The 20,263-nt window shown below is 41.6% G+C and overlaps 2 protein-coding genes across 4 annotated transcripts; both read right to left on the reverse strand.

The window, feature by feature from the left end:
- Window positions 1-7,730: 7,730 nt before the first annotated feature.
- On the reverse strand, window positions 7,731-15,431 carry tmem151a (transmembrane protein 151A). Of its 2 annotated transcripts, none has more exons than XM_020465207.2 (2): window positions 14,372-15,431; window positions 7,731-11,248 (listed from the first exon to the last, which is right to left on the reverse strand). In XM_020465207.2, the coding sequence occupies exons 1-2, from the start codon at window positions 14,423-14,425 to the stop codon at window positions 9,584-9,586; spliced, it is 1,719 nt and encodes a 572-aa protein (XP_020320796.1). In that variant the 5' UTR covers window positions 14,426-15,431; the 3' UTR covers window positions 7,731-9,583. The 2 variants fall into 2 exon arrangements, with proteins under 2 accessions (XP_020320796.1, XP_031665042.1); XM_031809182.1 differs by having other exon boundaries at window positions 7,731-11,566.
- Window positions 15,432-15,521: 90 nt separating this feature from the next.
- On the reverse strand, window positions 15,522-20,085 carry LOC109873753 (cofilin-2). 2 transcript variants are annotated; one of them, XM_020465450.2, is made up of 5 exons: window positions 20,007-20,085; window positions 19,576-19,666; window positions 16,851-17,161; window positions 16,652-16,728; window positions 15,522-16,556 (listed from the first exon to the last, which is right to left on the reverse strand). In XM_020465450.2, exons 2-5 carry the CDS (start codon window positions 19,576-19,578, stop codon window positions 16,444-16,446), a joined length of 504 nt encoding a protein of 167 aa, XP_020321039.1. In that variant the 5' UTR covers window positions 19,579-19,666; window positions 20,007-20,085; the 3' UTR covers window positions 15,522-16,443. The 2 variants fall into 2 exon arrangements, with proteins under 2 accessions (XP_020321039.1, XP_031665043.1); XM_031809183.1 differs by having other exon boundaries at window positions 19,911-20,050.
- Window positions 20,086-20,263: the final 178 nt, after the last annotated feature.

The raw sequence follows: 20,263 nt of genomic DNA on the forward strand, positions 1-20,263 counted from the left end.
AACTGTGTTATAAACCCCTGTATATTCCTGACCCCATAACAGCACTAATGTTGTATACTAGTTGGAGGTTAGAGTTAGAGGTGGGCTGATCAAGGACTATCATTAAGTATGTAAACACCTTTCAAAAAGTGCTTTGACTTATTTTGCATAACGGTCTGAGGGTGGAATGTGTTGAAGAGGGGCCACATAGTGTAGTCCTTAGTGTTTTTATTTTATTTAACAAGGCAAGTCAGTTAAGAACAAATTCTTATTTTACAATGACTGCCTACCCCTTCCAAACCCCCCCCTAACCTGGACGACGCTGGGCAAATTGTGTGCTGCCCTTTGGGACTCCCGATCACGGCCGGTTGTGATACAGCCTGGGATCGAACCAGGGTCTGTAGTGATGCCTCTAGCACTGAGATGTAGTGCTTTAGACCTCTGCGCCACACAGGAGCCAGGTAACCATACTTGCTGTAATGCATCTAAAATGTCCGCCAGGCAACATTCTTTAGATTATAGGCCTAGTTCAAATCAAATTGAATAGTATTTGTCACATGCGCCGAATACAACAGATGTAGTAGACCTCACAGTGAAATGCTTACTTACAAGCCCTTAACCAACAATGCAGTTGTAAGAAAAATATGTGTTAAGTAAAAAATAGATAAGTAAAAAAAAAAGAAATAAAATAAACAAATAATTAAAGAGCAGCAGTAAAATAACAATACATACATACAATACAGGAAAACACTAAACAAAATACAGTCCCTCTATAAGCCCATGTCCCTCCCTCTGGAGGTCAGAGGCTGAGGTGTGTCCGGTATCATGTAAACACAGCGGAGCTGAGCACATTGTGTCCTTAGGCCCTCCCTGAAAAACATGTTGTAGAATGGAAGATCAACATGTTTTCCTGAAAAGGCCTACAATCTTCTACGCAAGAGTTGCAATTAATGAACACAGTAGAGAACAATGGAAGTATGATCGATGTTCTGATCCTATGATCAAAGTCCTTCATCAAAGGACTATGATGATTGGTCAGATCAGTAATTGCATTTAATGGAAGTACACTGTGATCAAATCAAGAGCAGTGTTAAAGGCTTTGGATTAAGTATGATGGTTCTCTGTTAAGCTAAAATCTTTTTTTCAGTCAGCTTAACCTGCACTTATCCAGCTTGACAGGACTGCAAAAGGTTACAGAATGCACAAATTCACAAACAGCAAAACCCCACTGAATCAAACATTTCAGAAAACATTTACTTATCTGTTTCAAGCAGATTGCTCAACCTGATGAATTATTGGTTTGATATTACAGTCAGACATAAATTTATCTGGCTTTAAGCCAGATGTTTCCCGTCTGCCCATTTCATAACTATTGACCTCCTGTTATTTGTTCCTTTCACCATCGTGCTGCACAGAGGATATTACATTCCTGAGACATCCACCTCCAGGTCTCAGGTTCAGGCTACATTGTGTAAACCAGAACATTTGTATGTCAAGTCAAGGTGTATTTATACCATTTTATTTGAAGAAAACATTATTAGGATTAAAATGAATAGCTTAAAACAATAGTTGAACAGTAACTCCGTTTAGCAAATCAGCATAAAAAAAACATCTGCTGTTAAATGTTCTGTTATCACTTAGGAACACTTCTTCTTTACACTACTTTAATCACAAACCGCCAGAGGAAGACCACTACTGACATTTATTGTTATTTAACTTTTATTTAACTAGGCAAGTCGGTTAAGAACAAATTCTTATTTACAATGACGGCCTACCGAAAGGCCTCCTACGGGGATGAAAAATAAAATAAGAATATAGGACAAAACACACATCACGACGAGACACCAAAACACAACATAAAGAGAGACCTAAGACAACAACATAGCAACACAGCATGGTATAAACACAATAAGACAACAACATGGTAGCAACACAACATGGTACAAACATTATTGGGCACAGACAACAGCACAAAGGGCAAGAACATAGAGACAACAATACATCACGTGAAGCAGCCACAACTGTCAGTAAGAGTGGAGATAAAATTAAGCGTCTGCACACACACAGTTGTTTATGTACATGTTGGAGAGCTGGGTCTAGGAATAATAACAACCCAGTGGTGTAAAGTACTTTAGTAAAAATACTTTCAAGTATCTGTACTTTACTTTACTATTTATATTTTTGACAAATTTTTACTTTTACTTCATTACATTTCAAAAGAAAATAAATGTCATTTTTCTTTAAAACATTTTCCCTGACACCCAAAAGTACTCCTTATATGTTGAATGCTTAGCAGGACAGGAAAATGGTCCAATTCACACACTTATCAAGGGAACATCCCCGGTCATCCCTACAGCCTCTGATCTGGTGGACTCACTAAACTAAAATTCTAAGTTTGTAAATTATGTCTGAGTGTTGGTGCCCCAGGCAACAACAAAAAACAAGAACATTGTGCAGTCTGGTTTGCTTAATATAAGGAATTTGAAAGGATTTATACTTTTACTTTTAGTAGTTATAATTAAAATAGTAGTAGTATTTTACTGGGTGACTTTTGTATGGTTCTGGTTATATGGTTACATGTTACACAGCGCCCTTACGTGGCCATTTATTTTGTCTCACATAGAGGCCCAATTTAAGTATTCCATTCCAATCTTACAATCAACCAATTATAGTAAATGCATTGCATTCCTTGGTCATATATTCAATCGAGGTTTACCATTTTAAAAAATGTGTTAATGGGTACATTTTTGCAAAAAAAGTTGGCATTCCATTGTAAAAGTTAAACAAGCTTGGAATGGAGTGCATTGTCCGGGTGCTAGGGTGTCCTTGATGGGTATCATAGGATGGGTTTGCAGAGGTTTGTGGTGGCGTTGTCAAGGCAGCTCGTTTTGTAGCTCGTACTTTACGCAGACTGTTTCATCTGTGGAATAACGTTTGCTGACTCACTGACAATCACCCAGGTATGAACGCATTCATGATTGAAAAGTCTGATCTTTCAACTGCATATGGGACATTTTAAACTTGAGAACACTTATGAACCACCTTGATAGCATTATGTTTTTTATCCCATTATAACTGAGCAATATAAAATATTGGAAACATTTCCACATTCATACAGTTGAAGTCAGAATTTTGCGTACACTTAGGTTGGAGTCAATAAAACAGTTTTTTCAACCACTCCACAAATGTCTTGTTCACAAACTATAGTTTTGGCAAGTCGGTTAGGACATCTACTTTGTGAATGACACAAGTAACTTTTCCAACAATTGTTTACAGACAGACTATTTCACATATAATTCACTGTATCACAATTCCAGTGGGTCAGAAGTTTACATACACTAAGTTGACTGTGCCTAAAAACAGCTTGGAAAATTCCAGAAAAGCTCCTGATAGGCTAATTGACATAATTTAAGTCAATTGGAGGTGTACCTGTGGATGTATTTCAAAGCCTACCTTCAAACTCAATGCCTCTTTGATTGACATCATGGGAAAATCTAAAGAAATCAGCCAAAATATTTGTAGACCTCCACAAGTCTGGTTCATCCTTGGGAGAAATAAGTACAAAAGTATCTATATCCACAGTAAAACAAGTCCTATATCGACATAACCTGAAAGGCCGCTCAGCATGGAAGAAGCCACTGCTCCAAAACCACCATAAAAAAGCAAGACTACGTTTTGCAACTGCACATGGGGACAAAGATCATACTTTTTGGAGAACTGTCCTCTGGTCTGAGGAAACAAAAATAGAACTGTTTGACCATCATTATGTTGGAGGAAAAAGGCTTGCAAGCCAAAAGAACACCATCCCAACCGTGAAGCACGGGGGTGGCAGCATGTTGTGGGGGATGCTTTGCTGCAGGAGGGACTGGTGCACTTCACAAAATAGATGGCTGATGAGGAAGGAAAATTATGTGTATATATTGAAGCAACATCTCAAGATATCAGTCAGGAAGTTAAAGCTTGGTCGGTCGCAAATGGGTCTTCCAAAGGGACAAACCCCAAGCATACTTTCAAAGTTGTGGCAAAATGGCTTAAGGACAACAACGTCAAGGTATTGGAGTGGCTAGCACAAAGCCCTGACCTCAATCCTATAGAACATTTGTGGGCAGAACTGAAAAAGCTTGTGCGAGCAGGGAAGCCTACAAACCTGACTCAGTTACACCAGCTCTGTCAGGAGGAATGGGCCAAAATTCACCCAACTTATTGTGGAAGGCTACCTGAAACGTTTGACACAAGTTAAACAATTTAAAGGCAACCAAATACTAATTGAGTGTATGTAAGCTTCTGACCCACTGGGAATGTGATGAAATAAATACAATTATTTATCCAAAACTGAGTTTAAATGTATTTGGCTAAGGTGTATGTAAACCTCTGACTGCAACTATAGCCTGTCACACTACTTTCACTCTCAAATGGACACAAGGCTACTAGTGGACAGCTGCTGGGTATTGAGACTACTGAATATTTATCTCACTGGGTTTAACTTTTGGGTGCTACATCCAATAGTTTAGTAAGATTTTAATCAGATTTTCAATAACTTCTCTCCCAGACAGATTTAATATGTTGTATTTTCCTGCTTTTTTTCTCAAAACATGGGGACTAACCATAGGAGCAAATAATGAGATCATCATGTGACTTTTTAATTCAGGGAATACATTCTTTTGATGTCTTAGTTGACTTCACCTAAATGCACCATTGACAGTGCAATAGATTAGGCTACCATTTCCATACAGAGACAATGCCTGTTTGAAATTAAATGTGTTGAGAAAAATGTGTTCTACATTCATAGATCTTCCTGTTGTCACACAGCCCAGTGGCACCATAAGATAATCAATCATCTAATGTCCTAAAAGAATATAACTGTTTATTTGTGCACATGAATGGAATTTCTAAAGCATTTCATTTAAGTTGAATTAGGCTCCTATCCAGGCCAGGAGACAGTGAGGCCTGTGTGTGACAAACTTTGTAGCTTTAGGTTGTGGAACATGCATACAATTATTTCAATTGCATACTGTTGAATAAACTATATAGTTTTACTGAATGCATCTGTAAAATGTGTATGTCATTCAGGGCCACTTTACAGGCCTGTGCATTCTTTATGGGACTGTTGAGTACAACACATTTAGCCTGGTTCGGGAGAGCCCCAGCCATCCCTCCCTCCGCTACTTTGTGTAAGCCATCTCTGTATTTGTGGCCATCTACTGGTTCTACACCAGCTGTGTGGAAGAGAAAGTCAAGAGGTGAGAGGTTCAACTGTATGGCCCAGCAGATGTGTCAATAATATCGATTTCCATGCCCAAACAGTGTGGCATCAACAGAAATGATTTGTTTGTTGTTGATTTGATTTGGACTATTTCTTTACCTAGCTCCCATTCTGCACCCCCAGGGAAAGACTGTGGATGAATGTTACTCTGGGCGGGTGTGTGAAGATATTGTTCTTACTGGCAGTGTCAGGGACCGCCTCTTTCTGTCTGCCCTTCAAAACGTGCCCTCCATAACCAGGTGAGATGGCTGCCTTGTTTTTCCGTCTTCTCCCATATCACCTCTGTGCTCAGTGCCCTCTTGTCTCTCATACTGTATATGAAATGTGAAATATTTTTTGCTGTTCTTATATATCAGACCATAAAACCTGAGTCAGTCCCTACGATGGGAATCAGTTCTACACAGGCGTGTATAATGCAGAGGTCTGCCCTGACACTATCCATATCATGATGACACATCAAAACGCTGTTGCCTTATTAGACCACAGATACTTTTTATAGCCTTTGTATTGACATTTTTATTTAAAGCCATATTGTATTCTTCATCTGTCCTCTATTTCTTTGTCTTTCCCAGAAGTCTGTGTGGGTGAACTTCTTTTTCTGGGTGCTGATCGTGGCGGTGGTGTTTGTCCAGAAACGTCACGGTCAGAATGGAGCACGTCTGAAACAGAACCCTTCCACCGACCTGTCTGACCCCAGTGACCTAACCTATAGCCCGATGGGTGCCATTATGTGTCTTTGGATCTAGTTCCCTGCATGCAAGAACCTACTATTGGCCCAAGATCAAATAACAAGGGCTTGTAAAACAGGATGTTTCGGTCATCAATGGGGCAACCTAACTACATGTTTTCACTATGGAATAGTGGGAAATACAATTAACTTTGGAAGTAACCTCTTCCATTTTTGTATACTTAAATCAATTAGTTACACAATTCAGTCCCTTCCTGATATATAGGATGATCTGTTCAAATTATACTATACTGATATGTACGTCTGTGAAAGACAAAACATTTCCTGTGAAGTGTATCTTCTACATATATCTACATACATATATATATATATATACATACATATATATATATATATATACATACACACATTTTTAAAAATTGTCTTAATCTTGATTTGATTATTATTAATTAAGTACAGATCATTACTAGTTATTTTCTAGTATTGAATGAGTTACAATTTTACATTTTATGAGAAAAAAAATCATTCCATCACAACCTTTATAAATGCCATTAACTACAGTCTTCAATCCCAACCACTTCATAATTCTTTGCCTCCTCTCACCATCATCTATCCCTCTCCTCTCTGCCCTTTTCTTCAAGCACTCTCTTTCTCTCCATCTTTACAAATTGCTTGCTGAGTTTCCGAGCTTGTCTTTCTTTTGTTTCAATGGGGCCTTGGTGTCCAGGAGCTGCTCCAGCTGCCTGCGTATGTTGGATATGTCTAGCTGTACTGCTTCTATCTGCAGGCCCTGGCCCTCCTCCCTCAGCTGAGGTGACCTCACCAGGGACCGCTGGGTGCTCTGTGCCTTGCATGGGGTCCTAAGCTGTGCTGCCTCCACCAACAGGATCTCCATGTTCCTCACAACAGAATCCACCTGCTCCTGAGACATATTATGGACTGGGGGAAAGTGAAAAGTGAAATATTACAGAACAAATGGAGCACAAAACGCATACTAGTCTGGAAATAACACCAAGCAGAGCATAAAACATCTGACATGGATTTGCACTGATAGTGTTGATTCACTATCTTAAAACCACTTGGTAAGATATTATCCACCCTCCTGTAAATATTAATAAAGACTGAAATGTTCATGGTGGCAGCATCAGTCTGATTCATCAGCCCCTGATACAACTGCAAGTGGCTTACCATTGAACTTATCTCTCACCTACAGTGCTATCAACAACAGGCAACACATTTTCACCATTCAGGCACTTTCTGAACCACAAAATAACATATATTGTTTTACATCTATGTCTCCATAAGGGAAGCCAAAAAGTAATTTGTGCATAACACATTGCATGTGACAATATAACATATTTCAGTGTAACTACCTGCAGTTATTGGATTATAATTACATTGTGGTTACCAACGTTCTTGCATGACTGCATAGTACAACATTTTGCTGTAAGTGTTTAAACATTTTGCTCTGATTTATACAAACTCCTAATAGTGTATGTCTACAGACATTTCTTGGAAGGGCCACTTACCACAGTGAGAAACGTTTCACACCTGCAAATGGAACGTGCTGCAGCAGTTTCTTCTCTCCTCTTCACTCAAATGTTGTTTTTTTACGTCTACTTAACAATTACTGGTAAATTCCCATGCAGTTGATGTGCAGACTCTCATTTGTCATATGAAATGTAACGGGTGCTTAGCCCTTTAAAACCAGCTACGGGTAGGAGGGAGAGAGAGTGAGACTTTGCTTGCATGCAGACAGACATGCATGGATGTACCGAGAACCAAAACCAACACTTCTAATTCTTTACAAAATGATTTTATGAATCTGGTTACAATATGTAGTTACAAGATCACTGGTAACAACAACGTGACCTAACAGTTATAGGCCTAATGCAATTTCAAACAGTTACTGTACTTGACACTCAACAATTTGAATGTGTATTGGTAACACATGAGACACAACAGAATGGGAACACACAGGAGTCTTTTCAAGATAGGGAGTGGTTTTAAAGTGTTGGTGGGACAAGTCACCATGTCAATACCTTCATACAGTACCTATGAATGATAACATGGCCATTATTTGAAAAGTAGGTCCACATTCACATCCATGGATATTTTTCCTGTTATTAAGATGGTCTATTTGTGCTTAATAATGTGCACCTACTTTGACATGTGAATATGCTGATGTAAAGAAGTGTAAGTCCTGACATGCAATTTCACCTGGCTGTCAGTCTTTGTATGGGCGTGTCTTTCTGTAATTCTGTGAAGTTGTGTTTGAGCTAAATATGCTGTGTGTTATGTCAACTATGTGCTGTCTGCATGTTGTTTGAATATCTACATAAAGACAGATAATACATTTCTTGAAATAAATATTGTGTTATGAATTTTGCTCTAATTCCTAATTACAAGACCCTTTTTGGCTTTGATCCCAAGGCTTCCGAGCATCGATCACATCCTAATGGCATCAGTTGAGTGAGGGGTGGGGGTGGGGGGGGGATATGTACTCAACTGCATCATATCCATACTTGACCATGATGTATAACTACAACAGTGGGCAGAGCTGAGACATGGGGAGAACCCCTTTGGAATTCTGGTTTAGGCCAAATTGCTAAGAAGCATTTTGGATGAATAAAGGGGTTAATCTTACCAACATAAAATGGGACAATAGCTCTCTCCATAACTCTATCTTATCATATTCCATCCTGTTCCCCATATCCATGTTAGGTTTAAAAAGTGACTTTCTTTCTCCACATTCCTGTTGTCTGTGAGGGGGGCAAATGCATGTTTTTGGCTGACGGAGTCACAAGGCTGAGCTACAAGGACATTTTTATAAAATCATGAAGTTTCTCATAAAGTAGCTAGATTTTTAGCAACTACTGCATCCCTGCTCAAACATACCCATATGTGCACTTACCTCTTAAAACATTATTCACTATATCTGTGATGTCATAGACAATATTGTTGGCCACTTGGATCTGCATTATCTCAAGAGGAAGATGAGTAGATGACATAAGCCACATCACCTCTGTGCCTTGATCAAATGTATTATTTGTTTTACATCTAAAAGTAATATAAAATCGGATTACTATCGTCTCTTTGTGTAATGGTAATATTTTTTTGATTTCATTGGCATAAGAGTTGTGCTCCACCTCCACCCGGGAGTTATGTAAGTTTACACAATATACAGTGCCCCTTGAATTAATCTAATAGCTTGGTGGACTACTACTACTCCTGATGTTAAGCGCTAACTCAGCAGCTCATTGATACGTCCATACATTCATGAACATACATTTCATACATTGATGAACAATGATACAAAGCGATTGTTGTTCATTGTGGACAATGGATACACATATTACACACTCTCAAGCAAGAGCAACTACATAGTTGTAATTTAATCTACCGTGACACAATAGTTTGGTTTCCCTACACATTTTGCAGTAGTCCTTTGTTGCAGGTCTGGAAACTAGGGTTTTTCCATTTGTTTTCTTTCTCCTTCCTTACCCCTCTCTTCTTTCCAATCCTTTCCATATTACCACTTATTTTTCTTCCTTCCCTATTTTCCTCTCCTCTGCCCTCCTCTCATTCATTTCTTGCACCATCCTGAGCAGATTTGCTTATCTACTCTCCATCACCCTAGCCAATCATAGTGACTATCCTGTGTCAAGGTCCTCCCCTCCATGGCAGCTCTCCTCACCATGGACGATCAACACAGGCAAGTGGAGAGCTTCCTGATAAGCTGGTGGTCTCTCTGTCACACAGGCCACTCCCTGCATGATCTCAGCCCTCACTCTCTCTAGTTCCTGCTCCCTATCCTCCTCTAGCTGCAGACTATTCTCATCCTCTTCAAATCCTTCTCCCTCCAGGACCCCTCTGCTCTCTTCGTTAGCCCGGCGGAGGCCCAGTCCCAGAAATCCACCACCTTCATCCCCTCTACTCCCCATCCCTGCACCAAGGCTCCGGGAGTGGAACAGGCAGGCCTGCCGCACCGTGTGCAAACGGCCCAGGGAGAATCCACTGCGGCTGAGGGCTAGCCTTCCTCCTCCCATCCGTCCCACGGTCCCATATGTCAAAGAGCCTGCCCCCATCGCCACGTTCCCCCTGACTCGCGAGGGGAGCGAGGAACTGCTGGTGGACCTGCGACAGCGGGGGCAGCTCTGGAGGACGTAGCTAGAGTTCCGCCTCATAGGGACACGCGTTGCCCCGGTAAACGCAGAGGGCGAAGATGTTGTGTTGTTGGTGTTCAGATCCATCAGCAACGCCTCGGAGTAACTGGGCACCATCTGCTGGTTGCAGCGAATGTGCCACTCCAGTTCAGTGATGTCTACCGTGTTGACCCTCGATATGACACGTAATCTGGGGCCACCGCGTTGCCCATTCTCCTGGCCTGAGCGGTAGTTGCCCATCTCAGTGCTGTCATTGTCATTGACTTCCTCGTTCTCACCAAACAGCTTCTCCACATGATAATGGACATACGCCGTACGGTACTCTGACACCACACGTAGTGGCCAGGACAACATCAGGGCTGAGATCAGCCAATACATGCGCCGGCGAGAGAACCAGGGCGGCCACGCCGGGTCAGGAAAGGCCAGCATGTGCTCACGGAAGTCCACGTTCTTCAGGTGCATGCCCTCCCGTGCCTCCATGTAGTCATCCAGACCCTCGTTCTCTGCGAAGAAGCGTGCGCGCTGGGTGAGGTAGGCAGCCTCGGCATGGGCACTGGCAAAGCTGAAACACTTGGTGAAACGAAGGCGTACGGCCGGGTGCTCCAGAAGGCCAAGAAGCTCCTTGGATACGTCCTTGACACCATGTCGGGTATAGTCAAATTCAGAGCTGGCTGTGTGTGTGTTGACCCGCTCATGGTACACCTGTGTGGTGGTGTAAGCGTCACCATTGCGGTATCGAGTCACCTGCCGTGTCCGTCTCACATAGTGATAGCTGATGGCCTTCCACCAGATACAAGGCATGGCCTGCTGCAGCCTCTGGACCCTGTTGTACACCTTGCTAATCCTCACCCGGGCCAGAGAGGATGTTTTAGAGAAGCAGTGCCAGCACTCCACCAGGTAGACCAGGTACAGCATGATCAGGAAGGCCACCGGGATGTAGACGTAGCCGTTGGAGCAGGGGCTGTCATGGTAGAGGCGGGCGCGGCCGCCGTAGTAGAGGCCGTGTTCATCGGCAGCCATGACAGTGACGCGGTAAAAAGAGCACCATCCCAGCGTGGCGAAACAGCCGAACATCAGCAGCGTGAGGAGCAGGCACTTCCAATGGGACTCTCGGCATAGGGACCCGGGAAGGGACTGTTTACAGGGACGCTGCTACAGGGGGGTAGGGATAAGAGACAAGGTAAAGCAGATGATGGGAGGGTGAAGGATCAGGCACAAATACAAGTAGAAATTTGGTTAACATTTTATAAATGGGAGTAAGGTAGCAGAGTTTGAGTGATGGGATCAGGAGCTTGACATTTGGGTAAAGGGAGTGATGTGAGGGTGGACAGGACGTTTGATAAATGATTGTTTAAGTAGTGGGGATGGGGTTTTAACGAGGGGTGATAAAAAGGAGAGGAACAGGATTGAAGGACATACAACAGGAGGCAGAAAGACAAGGAAAGGAAAGGGTGTTAAAACTGGATTTTTCTGCAAGAAACAGAAACAGAGAAAACAGAACATATATTAAGTGTATTCCATTAGAATACAGACGATTGGGCATCAATCACACCATGGCCTTAATGTCAAAACAACATTAATAAACATCAATGTTGTCTCCTCTCTTGCTCCCCTTCTCTGCCAGAGATGGAACATTCCAGTCTCTGGAGGCATGAACACATTTCCTGGCAGAGTGAAACCTAAACCATGAAGCCCATTTTAAACACTTGGTTTTAGTGGGCACTGGAAGAGGTTGATGCTTTTAGACCTCATCAAGAGAGAAAGAGAGTGCATTCAGCTCTCTGTTGCCAGTGGAAGTTAGTGGTACTGTGGCCATCCCTGCTTCCCATAGGGAGATGCACATGGACAGGGTCATTCTTGGCCACACAGAGCATAGAAAAAGAAACAAAATGAGAAAAAAAAGAGATAGATAAGAGGTGGGCCCATGTCCACAAAGAGTCTCATAATGAATGAGATATGGACAGATACGAGATCAGCACTTCTATTCTGAGATGCTTTGTGGATATGGGCCCTGAGATCAGAGTATTTGACTATCTGCTTCGCTTTTGATGTAGTCAAATGGGCCTCTCACAGCCATGACAGTGACCTTGCAGGGAAGGTTTGTTTTGCTAAAAGGCAGGCTGCTGTCCAAACGGTAGCTATGAGGAGGTGTGTTCCTGTTGGCAGAGGTGCCAGGGTTTAATTGTGCCTGCATTACAAGGACAAGGGAGCACGCTGAGTCAAAAGGGAGAGACCATTTAAGTTCACCGTAAAGCTAGAGCCAAGTGCCTCAATTGCTAATTTATTACATTTGTGTGTGTCTATATTAATGATGATGGGCTAACTCTGTACTCATCCCCCACTTACAGGCCATTAGAGAGGAAGAGTTGAAGAGAAAAAGGTATGGGTATTTTATAGGAGCATCATGTTTCTTCCACTGTGCTTTTTCCCTCCCACTTGATCGCTTTTCTTCCCACTCCATATTGACATTAGCACTGTAAAACTACTTTGGGTGTAAAACTGTTGCTGAAAGGAGAATGGAAAAAACTGCTTCAATTTCACACACAGTAGAACATTTGGTTTTGCTCCTTCTTACTGTCATAAGGACAAGGACAAAATATTTCACCTATCAACTATCAGAGCAAGTTGCCTAATTAAATAATGGTACAGGGAAGATGAATAAAGAATGGGGACAGGGTAAAGGAGTGTCTTTTTGTTATAGAAACAAATCCAACTAAATGTAACATATTCTGATGCAACAACAGACAGAGAGAGATGGATAGTGTGTTTAAGTAGGTATACAAAGAGCATTTCAGTCATACTCAACCAGTGTTAATTATTTATCAAGCCTAAGAACTACCGGTCTGAGAGACAGTTTTATCGGGAATGCCTCTCACATTAGAGGCAGGCAAAAACATAATGTGAGTTTGTGTGTGTATAAATTCAAGTAGGTCAGCCTGTCATCTGCAAGTCCTTGCTACATAAGAGTACAATTATTCTCAAAGTATGTGGAAGAAATCTGACCATTGATGGCTGCAAACACAACAGAAGACAAGACACACAGCTATGTGGGTTGACCCAACCAGGTTTTCTTCAACCAGTGTCCAAACTGTAATGATACTACAGACCTCCCTCCCTTCTTTGTTTTTGTGTGTGTAGGAGCCTGTCTTCCACTGTCTTACCTTCACTTTGAGATGAATGGCAAAGCAGAGGAAGAGAGAAAGTACAGATGGCAGGCTTACAGTTCTGCCTGCACATCTGTCTTATTTCTCTCAAACCCCACAACATTCAAGGGAACACAGAGGCCGCCCGAGTAGAAAAGCAACCTCAGAAATAAACATTAACACACACAGAGGTGTGCTGATTTTACCTGACAGGACACACAGACATCATTGTGCACATATCAACCATGCTCATTGGAAAAAAGGGCATTATGACATGTAACTTATCTCACTTAACAGTAGATATGGTTGTGTCAGTATAATACAAACATAAAAACTCAATAGTGCTCTCTGGTGCTTGCCCAATCTGTCTCTCTTCTTTTTATTGATCTCTGTAACATAAGAGCTGAGGTTACAGCTCAGCAACTGAGGACTCTGTAACATAAGAGTCCTTGGACGTTTAGGCTACTACTCAAGACAGAACAGTGATCATAGACTATAATGTGGCCTGATGCTGTACAGTTCATTCTAATAAGTAGTCCCCAAATGAGATGTATCCTAATCATGAGGAATGATTTAATAATTAATGTTGTTATCATGTCAGTAATTGTATGTGGCATTCATATCTCAGCCCAGGCAAATAGATGAGGGGGAGCTAAATCGTTCACCTCCAGTTCGACTGCAATGCAGTTGCGTCCGTCCATTAGTGAGGGGTGACTTCTAGTAACCTTGTAGTATACACGCACTAAAAAAATACGTGACCGGTCTCTCGTAGCCTATTGTAAAGACCAGAGTTCCTCTGATCAAACTCGGACGCACCAGAGATGCAGAGTTATGTTTGTGCTCAACATGTTGGTTAGTGAGTGGATAACTGAGTGAGCTCCACTGGTTACAGAGGAGTGAAAACGGAGGTTGAGTAGCCTATTAGCTTGAGCTCACCATGTAGTGCAGATCTAAATATATGGATAATATCCTTGCAAGCGCACATTCTATTATGGGTATTAACAACATTGTCATTTTATTAGCCTGTATATAGTAGCCTAGGCCATTCAGTAGCAGCCAAAACAACAATTACGCACGCGCGCACTTACCCCCCACCCCCACACCCCAAACAACCTAGCCAATGCTCTACTACCTCTTCTCTTCTGCCCCCGTTCAGTAAGGGCGCTTCTCCGGTCACCGCAGGCATTCTTTCGTTCCTCACAAGCTATGATTTGACCGTGAGCATCGGGATCTATCCGAGACTCCCACGATCAGGGGGTCCAGTGTCCGGACCGCCCCGCATGACAACTCAAGCCCCATGTCCGAATTCGATTCTCCGAAAGCAAACGTATTCGAGTATCAAGTATTCCTCTTGCCAGGTCATTAACACAGCTCCTAGCATTGCCCCAACGGATTGATTCGATCCTGTCCTGCGGTTCTTGTCACACGACCACCGCGGGACATGGCAAAAACCCGTTTCATGTGTAGTTTCCTCGGGTGTCTGTTAAGTCACCGTATGTTGTTTTATTGCTAATGTATTGCTGTAATCTACTTATCTACAGTAGCTCCAGGCTCCAACATGGACCGTCCAGCGGGGAAGATAGATGAGGAAATACTGTACGTTAAATCACAACAGAGACATCGCGTTATTATTTGGTAGGCTACCTCCTGACGATGCAGCTATGGTCTGTCAAGTGCGATAGCACGCTATTTATCCGTAGGCGTAAATGGATCCTCATCCTACCATTCAGATATTATGATTGGCAGATCATTTCGTTCAGCCTCCTCCTCGCGCGTTTGGTCATGTGTTTATTCCGGTTTTCACCTGCACATTTAATCGTCGACGGTTAGCGCTGACGTCACTGAGTACGGACATAAACGCACACCATTTTCTAAAAGGCCTACATTTCAATTAGTTGCGGTGGCAATATTGTAGTCATTTTCCTCCCGATATACGTTTTGTGAGCAAATACTGCTTCTTCAGTCTGATGAGCCTTGCACATCGCCCACGTTTCACAACCAACTAGTTCCATGGCAAGGGTCTACGTGCAGAAATGGGACAGAACCAAGAAAGTGTGACCTGACACTTACGCTGAAAATTGTATGCCCGTGCGATTTGCCTCCACTTAACTGTGGCTATATTGTGCTGTCAAATGTAAAATATGCACATTATGAATAGGCTAATGGTTAGTATACTTATGTATCTACAAACATGCCAGATCAGTTTTTTTTTTAAAAGTAATATAAAAGGGCATGCAGGAATGGACAATTAACCATAGGAAATATGCAACAGCCAACGCTAGTAAATGTAAGTGCATTTTCTTTATTTAGACATGACAAAAACACCCACAATATATCCATCCACACTTTACCTTCTCTCATAGGCTTCTTCCAACTGGAGCCACCAACATTACTACATACCCCTGACTCCATCTTGTTAAACCCTCAACCAATTTATGTTTAAGCTGTTCTGAAATTTCATCAAGAAAAAAGGAATGCATTTTTGTACACAGCAATTGTTTGCTGGAAGGTCTTGGAAATAACTTCCTGGAATAATGCTATGTTTTTTATTTCTACTTGTACGGGAAGCATGTTGGAAAATAAACCTAGTTTAAACTACTTATATGCTAAAGAACAAATTTGTCAATAGAGGAATTACCATCAAATAAATTAGGTGTGAACAAAGTGCATAAATTGACAAGTTTACCCAGCAAGTAACAAGTATTTTTACTGCACCGCTGACACCTGCTTAACTGTGTTTGTGACCAATAAACTTCGATTTTTCACTCAAGTTTCTTTTTGCTCTGCCTGATCCATACACCATCATACAAGATACATACCCAGTCCTCATCTGTTTAAAAAATATCCTCCTTAATGATTTCATTGTATAAACCACATTTTGTTCTTCATTCATTTGGAAATTGCAAGGACAATCTTGGAAATGTTGACGCAAATCTTAATCTATTTTGTCATAATCCTTCATCACAAATTGAGACTTGTCTATGTTTGTTCTTCATTGTGAGAAGTGGAATGATAACCACAATTTTAAACCATGAAATAGCATACTTGATCTTTCTCCCCACAACAAGATACCCTCCACCCCATCTTATTTGTACTCTAAACCCCCCTCGCCCAATTCCTTCTCATTCTGGAATCAACAGCCATATCCCCGGGACTTAAATTCTGTTTTTTCTTTCCCTGTAGGCCTCAGTTGACAGAGTGGATTTATACAGGCCCACCTTCAAGGGTGACCACTGATGAGCCTCCAAGCTTCTCTGCTAAGGTGCGCCGATCTTTGATGTCCTCCAAACCGTTAACTTGCCATTCATGCTTGATACCTAGAAATGAGCAAAGTGGTCAAATGTGTGAAAACAAAATGAAAGCACACTAATCATCAGTTCGATTTTTTTTCAACCTAAAAGGTTAAGCTCACCTGTGAATTTCTTCTTAATGGCATCCTTTGAGCTGGCATAGATCATTTTGCTCTTCAGTGGAGCACCTTCTGGGGCCCTGAGATAGAAAGGAAACAGAAAATATTACCAAAATATTCTGTCTTTATATCAGCAGAATTGACTAGTTGTAATCATCAAATTAAATTGACTTAAACCCAGTGCTTAACAGTTGACGCTCACCAGAAGATGAAGACAAGGTCCTCCTTCTTGGTCTCCTTGGTCTCATAGGTTGCGTCATAGAGGGCGTAGCGACAGTCGTCTGCAGGCAGCATCTTGACAAAGTGCAGGTAAGGGTCTGCGATGGTGGTACCCACATCACCGGTCAGAATCTCTTTACCTGCTTCAAGGACAATGTGCTTCTTGTCCTCGCTGAGACAGAACAGCACTGCCTTCTTCCTCTTCTTCTTCTCATCCTCATTCGCCTGGGCCTTACGGACCTTCATCTCATTGAAGACTGTAATAACTTCATCAGTCACTGTCACCCCAGAGGCCTAAGAGGAGAAAACAAGTTGAATGCATCATGTACCCAAGAGGTCAATGAATGAGATCTCTCAGCTTTGGTCTGCATGTTTGGACTGAAGTTTAAAACAGTTTGCAGGGCTTTAAATGGCTTGTTTTTCCAGACTAAACGATTGCTGATATCTTCAGCCCTGTTGACTAATCATTAAGCAAACACTGTTAGTGGGCACACTGGGATAAGGATGTTGATAAATCACTATGATCATTTCACACTTGCACTGTTCAGAGCAGTTGACTTTACAGTTTAAAGAAAACATTTGGAACAGTTGTTAGTCAGGTCAGTACTTGAATGATTGAAATGCCATGGTGAGTGCCAAAAGTATTCTACATTTTTTCCTCAAAATTGCAAAAGACAAGTCAAACAAACAAAAAACTCAGAGGGTTGTGTCAGAACAAAAGATACCTATTCATCAAGCAAACAGAGAAAGACAGCAGAGGGTGCTGTTACTGTTCCTGAAATCAATACCTTGGACAAACTGACTAAGTGAAACATACCCTACATTTTCACAATCATCCACTTACATTCCAAAACAATCTCTAAACAGAGCCAGGGAAAACTTTGAAAAGAGTATGTTAATCTCAAGAAAATACATTTCAGTTCCATTTCCAGTGGTATGAAGATGATTTGGTTGCTGGCAGCTAACTAGCTAGAATGTTATAACCAATGTGGAAAAAACTCTTCACTGAGACCATTTGTAGGGTGTCCAATCAAAAACATATTTTGACCAATGGATAAAATGTTATGTAGATAATCCTCTGAAACAACCAATGGTCCAAACCTCATGTATCTTATCATAATCCGTTCAAAATGTATTGAGAGTTATTACCCTTACAGGATGGTCAAAATTATGGCAACTAAATCAATGGAGGCCAGAGAAAAAAAGTGGTACTAAATCAAGGGGGAAACCAGACTGGATGCTGAGTGAGAATTAAGGCTACCTGACAGGTTTACCATTGAAATCGTCATAAAACAATAAGAGATAAGATAGCTATCGATTGAGACATTTTAATATACACTGTTCATATTAACGCAAAGTTCCTGTATTTTTCTCCGAAATGTCAGAGCACTGTGCATACCCGAAAACCTTTTACATTTAATTCAGCTAGTGTCATGCCAATTTTTATATTTGCGACCAACAACAAAATGGTCAAAAGTTTTTGCAATAAAGCTGCACCGCTCTGTAAACAGAGCTTGGTGCCTTTAACCTGATGCACTTTTATGTTAATCATGTTAGAGAAATAACCCACTGAACGATTCAGAACGAAGAATTACATTTGTCTTGATAAAAATCTATTTTATAACATAAGGAAGTGAAATGTCATCACCCAGAGTGGGTGGACACCCTGGCATATGAAACAGGATGTCCACTAGCAAACAAACAGAGTGTTTGCATTGGGAAGTTGTTGCACTTCCTCTTCCCCAAAGCAGTGGTTACAGCGCTTGGTACATTCACTGTTATGGTGGGTGTGCTGAAGCAGAAAACCATACTCAGTGTTAGAAACACACTGGCGTGCCGTTGTCAGCGCAAGTCAAGGGAGAAGGAAATTGTGTCAGGGTTCGATGCCATGGCTTCCTAGTTTGATGGAGCTCCTAACCAATTCTCAATAATCATTCTCAACAATTGTCAGCGAAATTGTTAAAGTGAACATACGCAGTCAACAATAAGATACCATTGAACAAAATCCATTGACATGTCATAATCTACGAACATTGCCATGTAGCTAGCAAGCTTTGACGGCACACTTCCTTGTACTTGCAGTAAGGGTGGGGTCGGCTGAAACGGGAGGTAACGTTAGCTACCGGTACTAGCTAGCTGGCAGTAAATGTTAGCGGGTGATGCGTTAGACAAGTGTCAGACTAGCATCGTCTTACTCAAACGTATTGTCACGTTAAAGCAATTGTCAATTCCAATCAACACCAATGGTGGATAGCGTACCGTTCGTTTGCTAACATAACTGTGCCGTCTGAAGTAATCTAACTAACTACGTATACTAACCAGTTAGCTAGCTAATTTAGCCATCCGGTTAGCACGAGGCCTAGTTAGCTTAGCTAATATTAGTGATACTGTTAGGTCATGGTTGAGAGGAAATGCCGAGGGGCCAGGTGATACCTAGTTAACTCTGACCATGAATGACAAATGGCGGTTTAGTTAAATGCTAATTGTTGAAGCAGGTTAGCCAAGTTAAACAGTTAGCTACCAAATGTGGGCTGTTAGCTAGCAAGGCGGCCAATGTTCACCGATTGAAAAACTATGGTGGGGAAATAAATAACTTCATTTTATGATCAGCGGGCCAAGTTGCTAACTACCCCTCCCCAATACAACTACTGTGGGTTGTATATGTAGGATAACAAAATTAGTTATTTGAACCATAAAAGTAACGTTACCATGGTTGGGTCTTTCGTGTATCAGCGTCTGAGTCGAAAATGAAATGTTCGTTCTTCTTGTTGAGTTCACACTAGACCGACGGACACGCGCCTGACGGGCATCAGAACAAAGGGAGCAAGTGTCAACCCAAAGTATCATGGGAATTGTATTTTCATTATAACCCTCCCCCGAACACACACTGACACAATCACAGTATGCACTTGAACGACGTACAGTAGGCTAAACTACAGATCTAGACTGTAACACTCAATGTCCATATAGAATAGAGTATAATAACGTTATAGAAGAAAACTGAGCTTTATAGCTACGTCTCTAGACTATATTAAGAACATACTTTTTTAAATCCCTAATGATCTATATGGTGAAAATAAAAGTTTGCGCGCATTATATCAGCTTTTAAAAAGTATGTCCAATCCAATTTGTCTCTTACAATCAATTCACTGTTTGCATTTTTGACAGACACAGGGACTGACGTGTCTGTCTCTCCGATACATCAGTCATTCATTCGCAATGAGAAGGTTGGCTAAACTCACTTCCAAATAAGGAAACGAACGGCAGTAGGGCCAATGCGCGCCTCGTGCACACCCTGCTGTTCGCGGCATCTATATCTCCATATATGGCCATTAGGGCATTTCGTTCAAATCTAGACCAAGACAGACGAGTACTTGCTGTGCAATATAAACGACA

This window comes from Oncorhynchus kisutch, linkage group LG29 (assembly GCF_002021735.2).
Source record: "Oncorhynchus kisutch isolate 150728-3 linkage group LG29, Okis_V2, whole genome shotgun sequence".
In the NCBI taxonomy this organism is placed as follows: domain Eukaryota; kingdom Metazoa; phylum Chordata; class Actinopteri; order Salmoniformes; family Salmonidae; genus Oncorhynchus; species Oncorhynchus kisutch.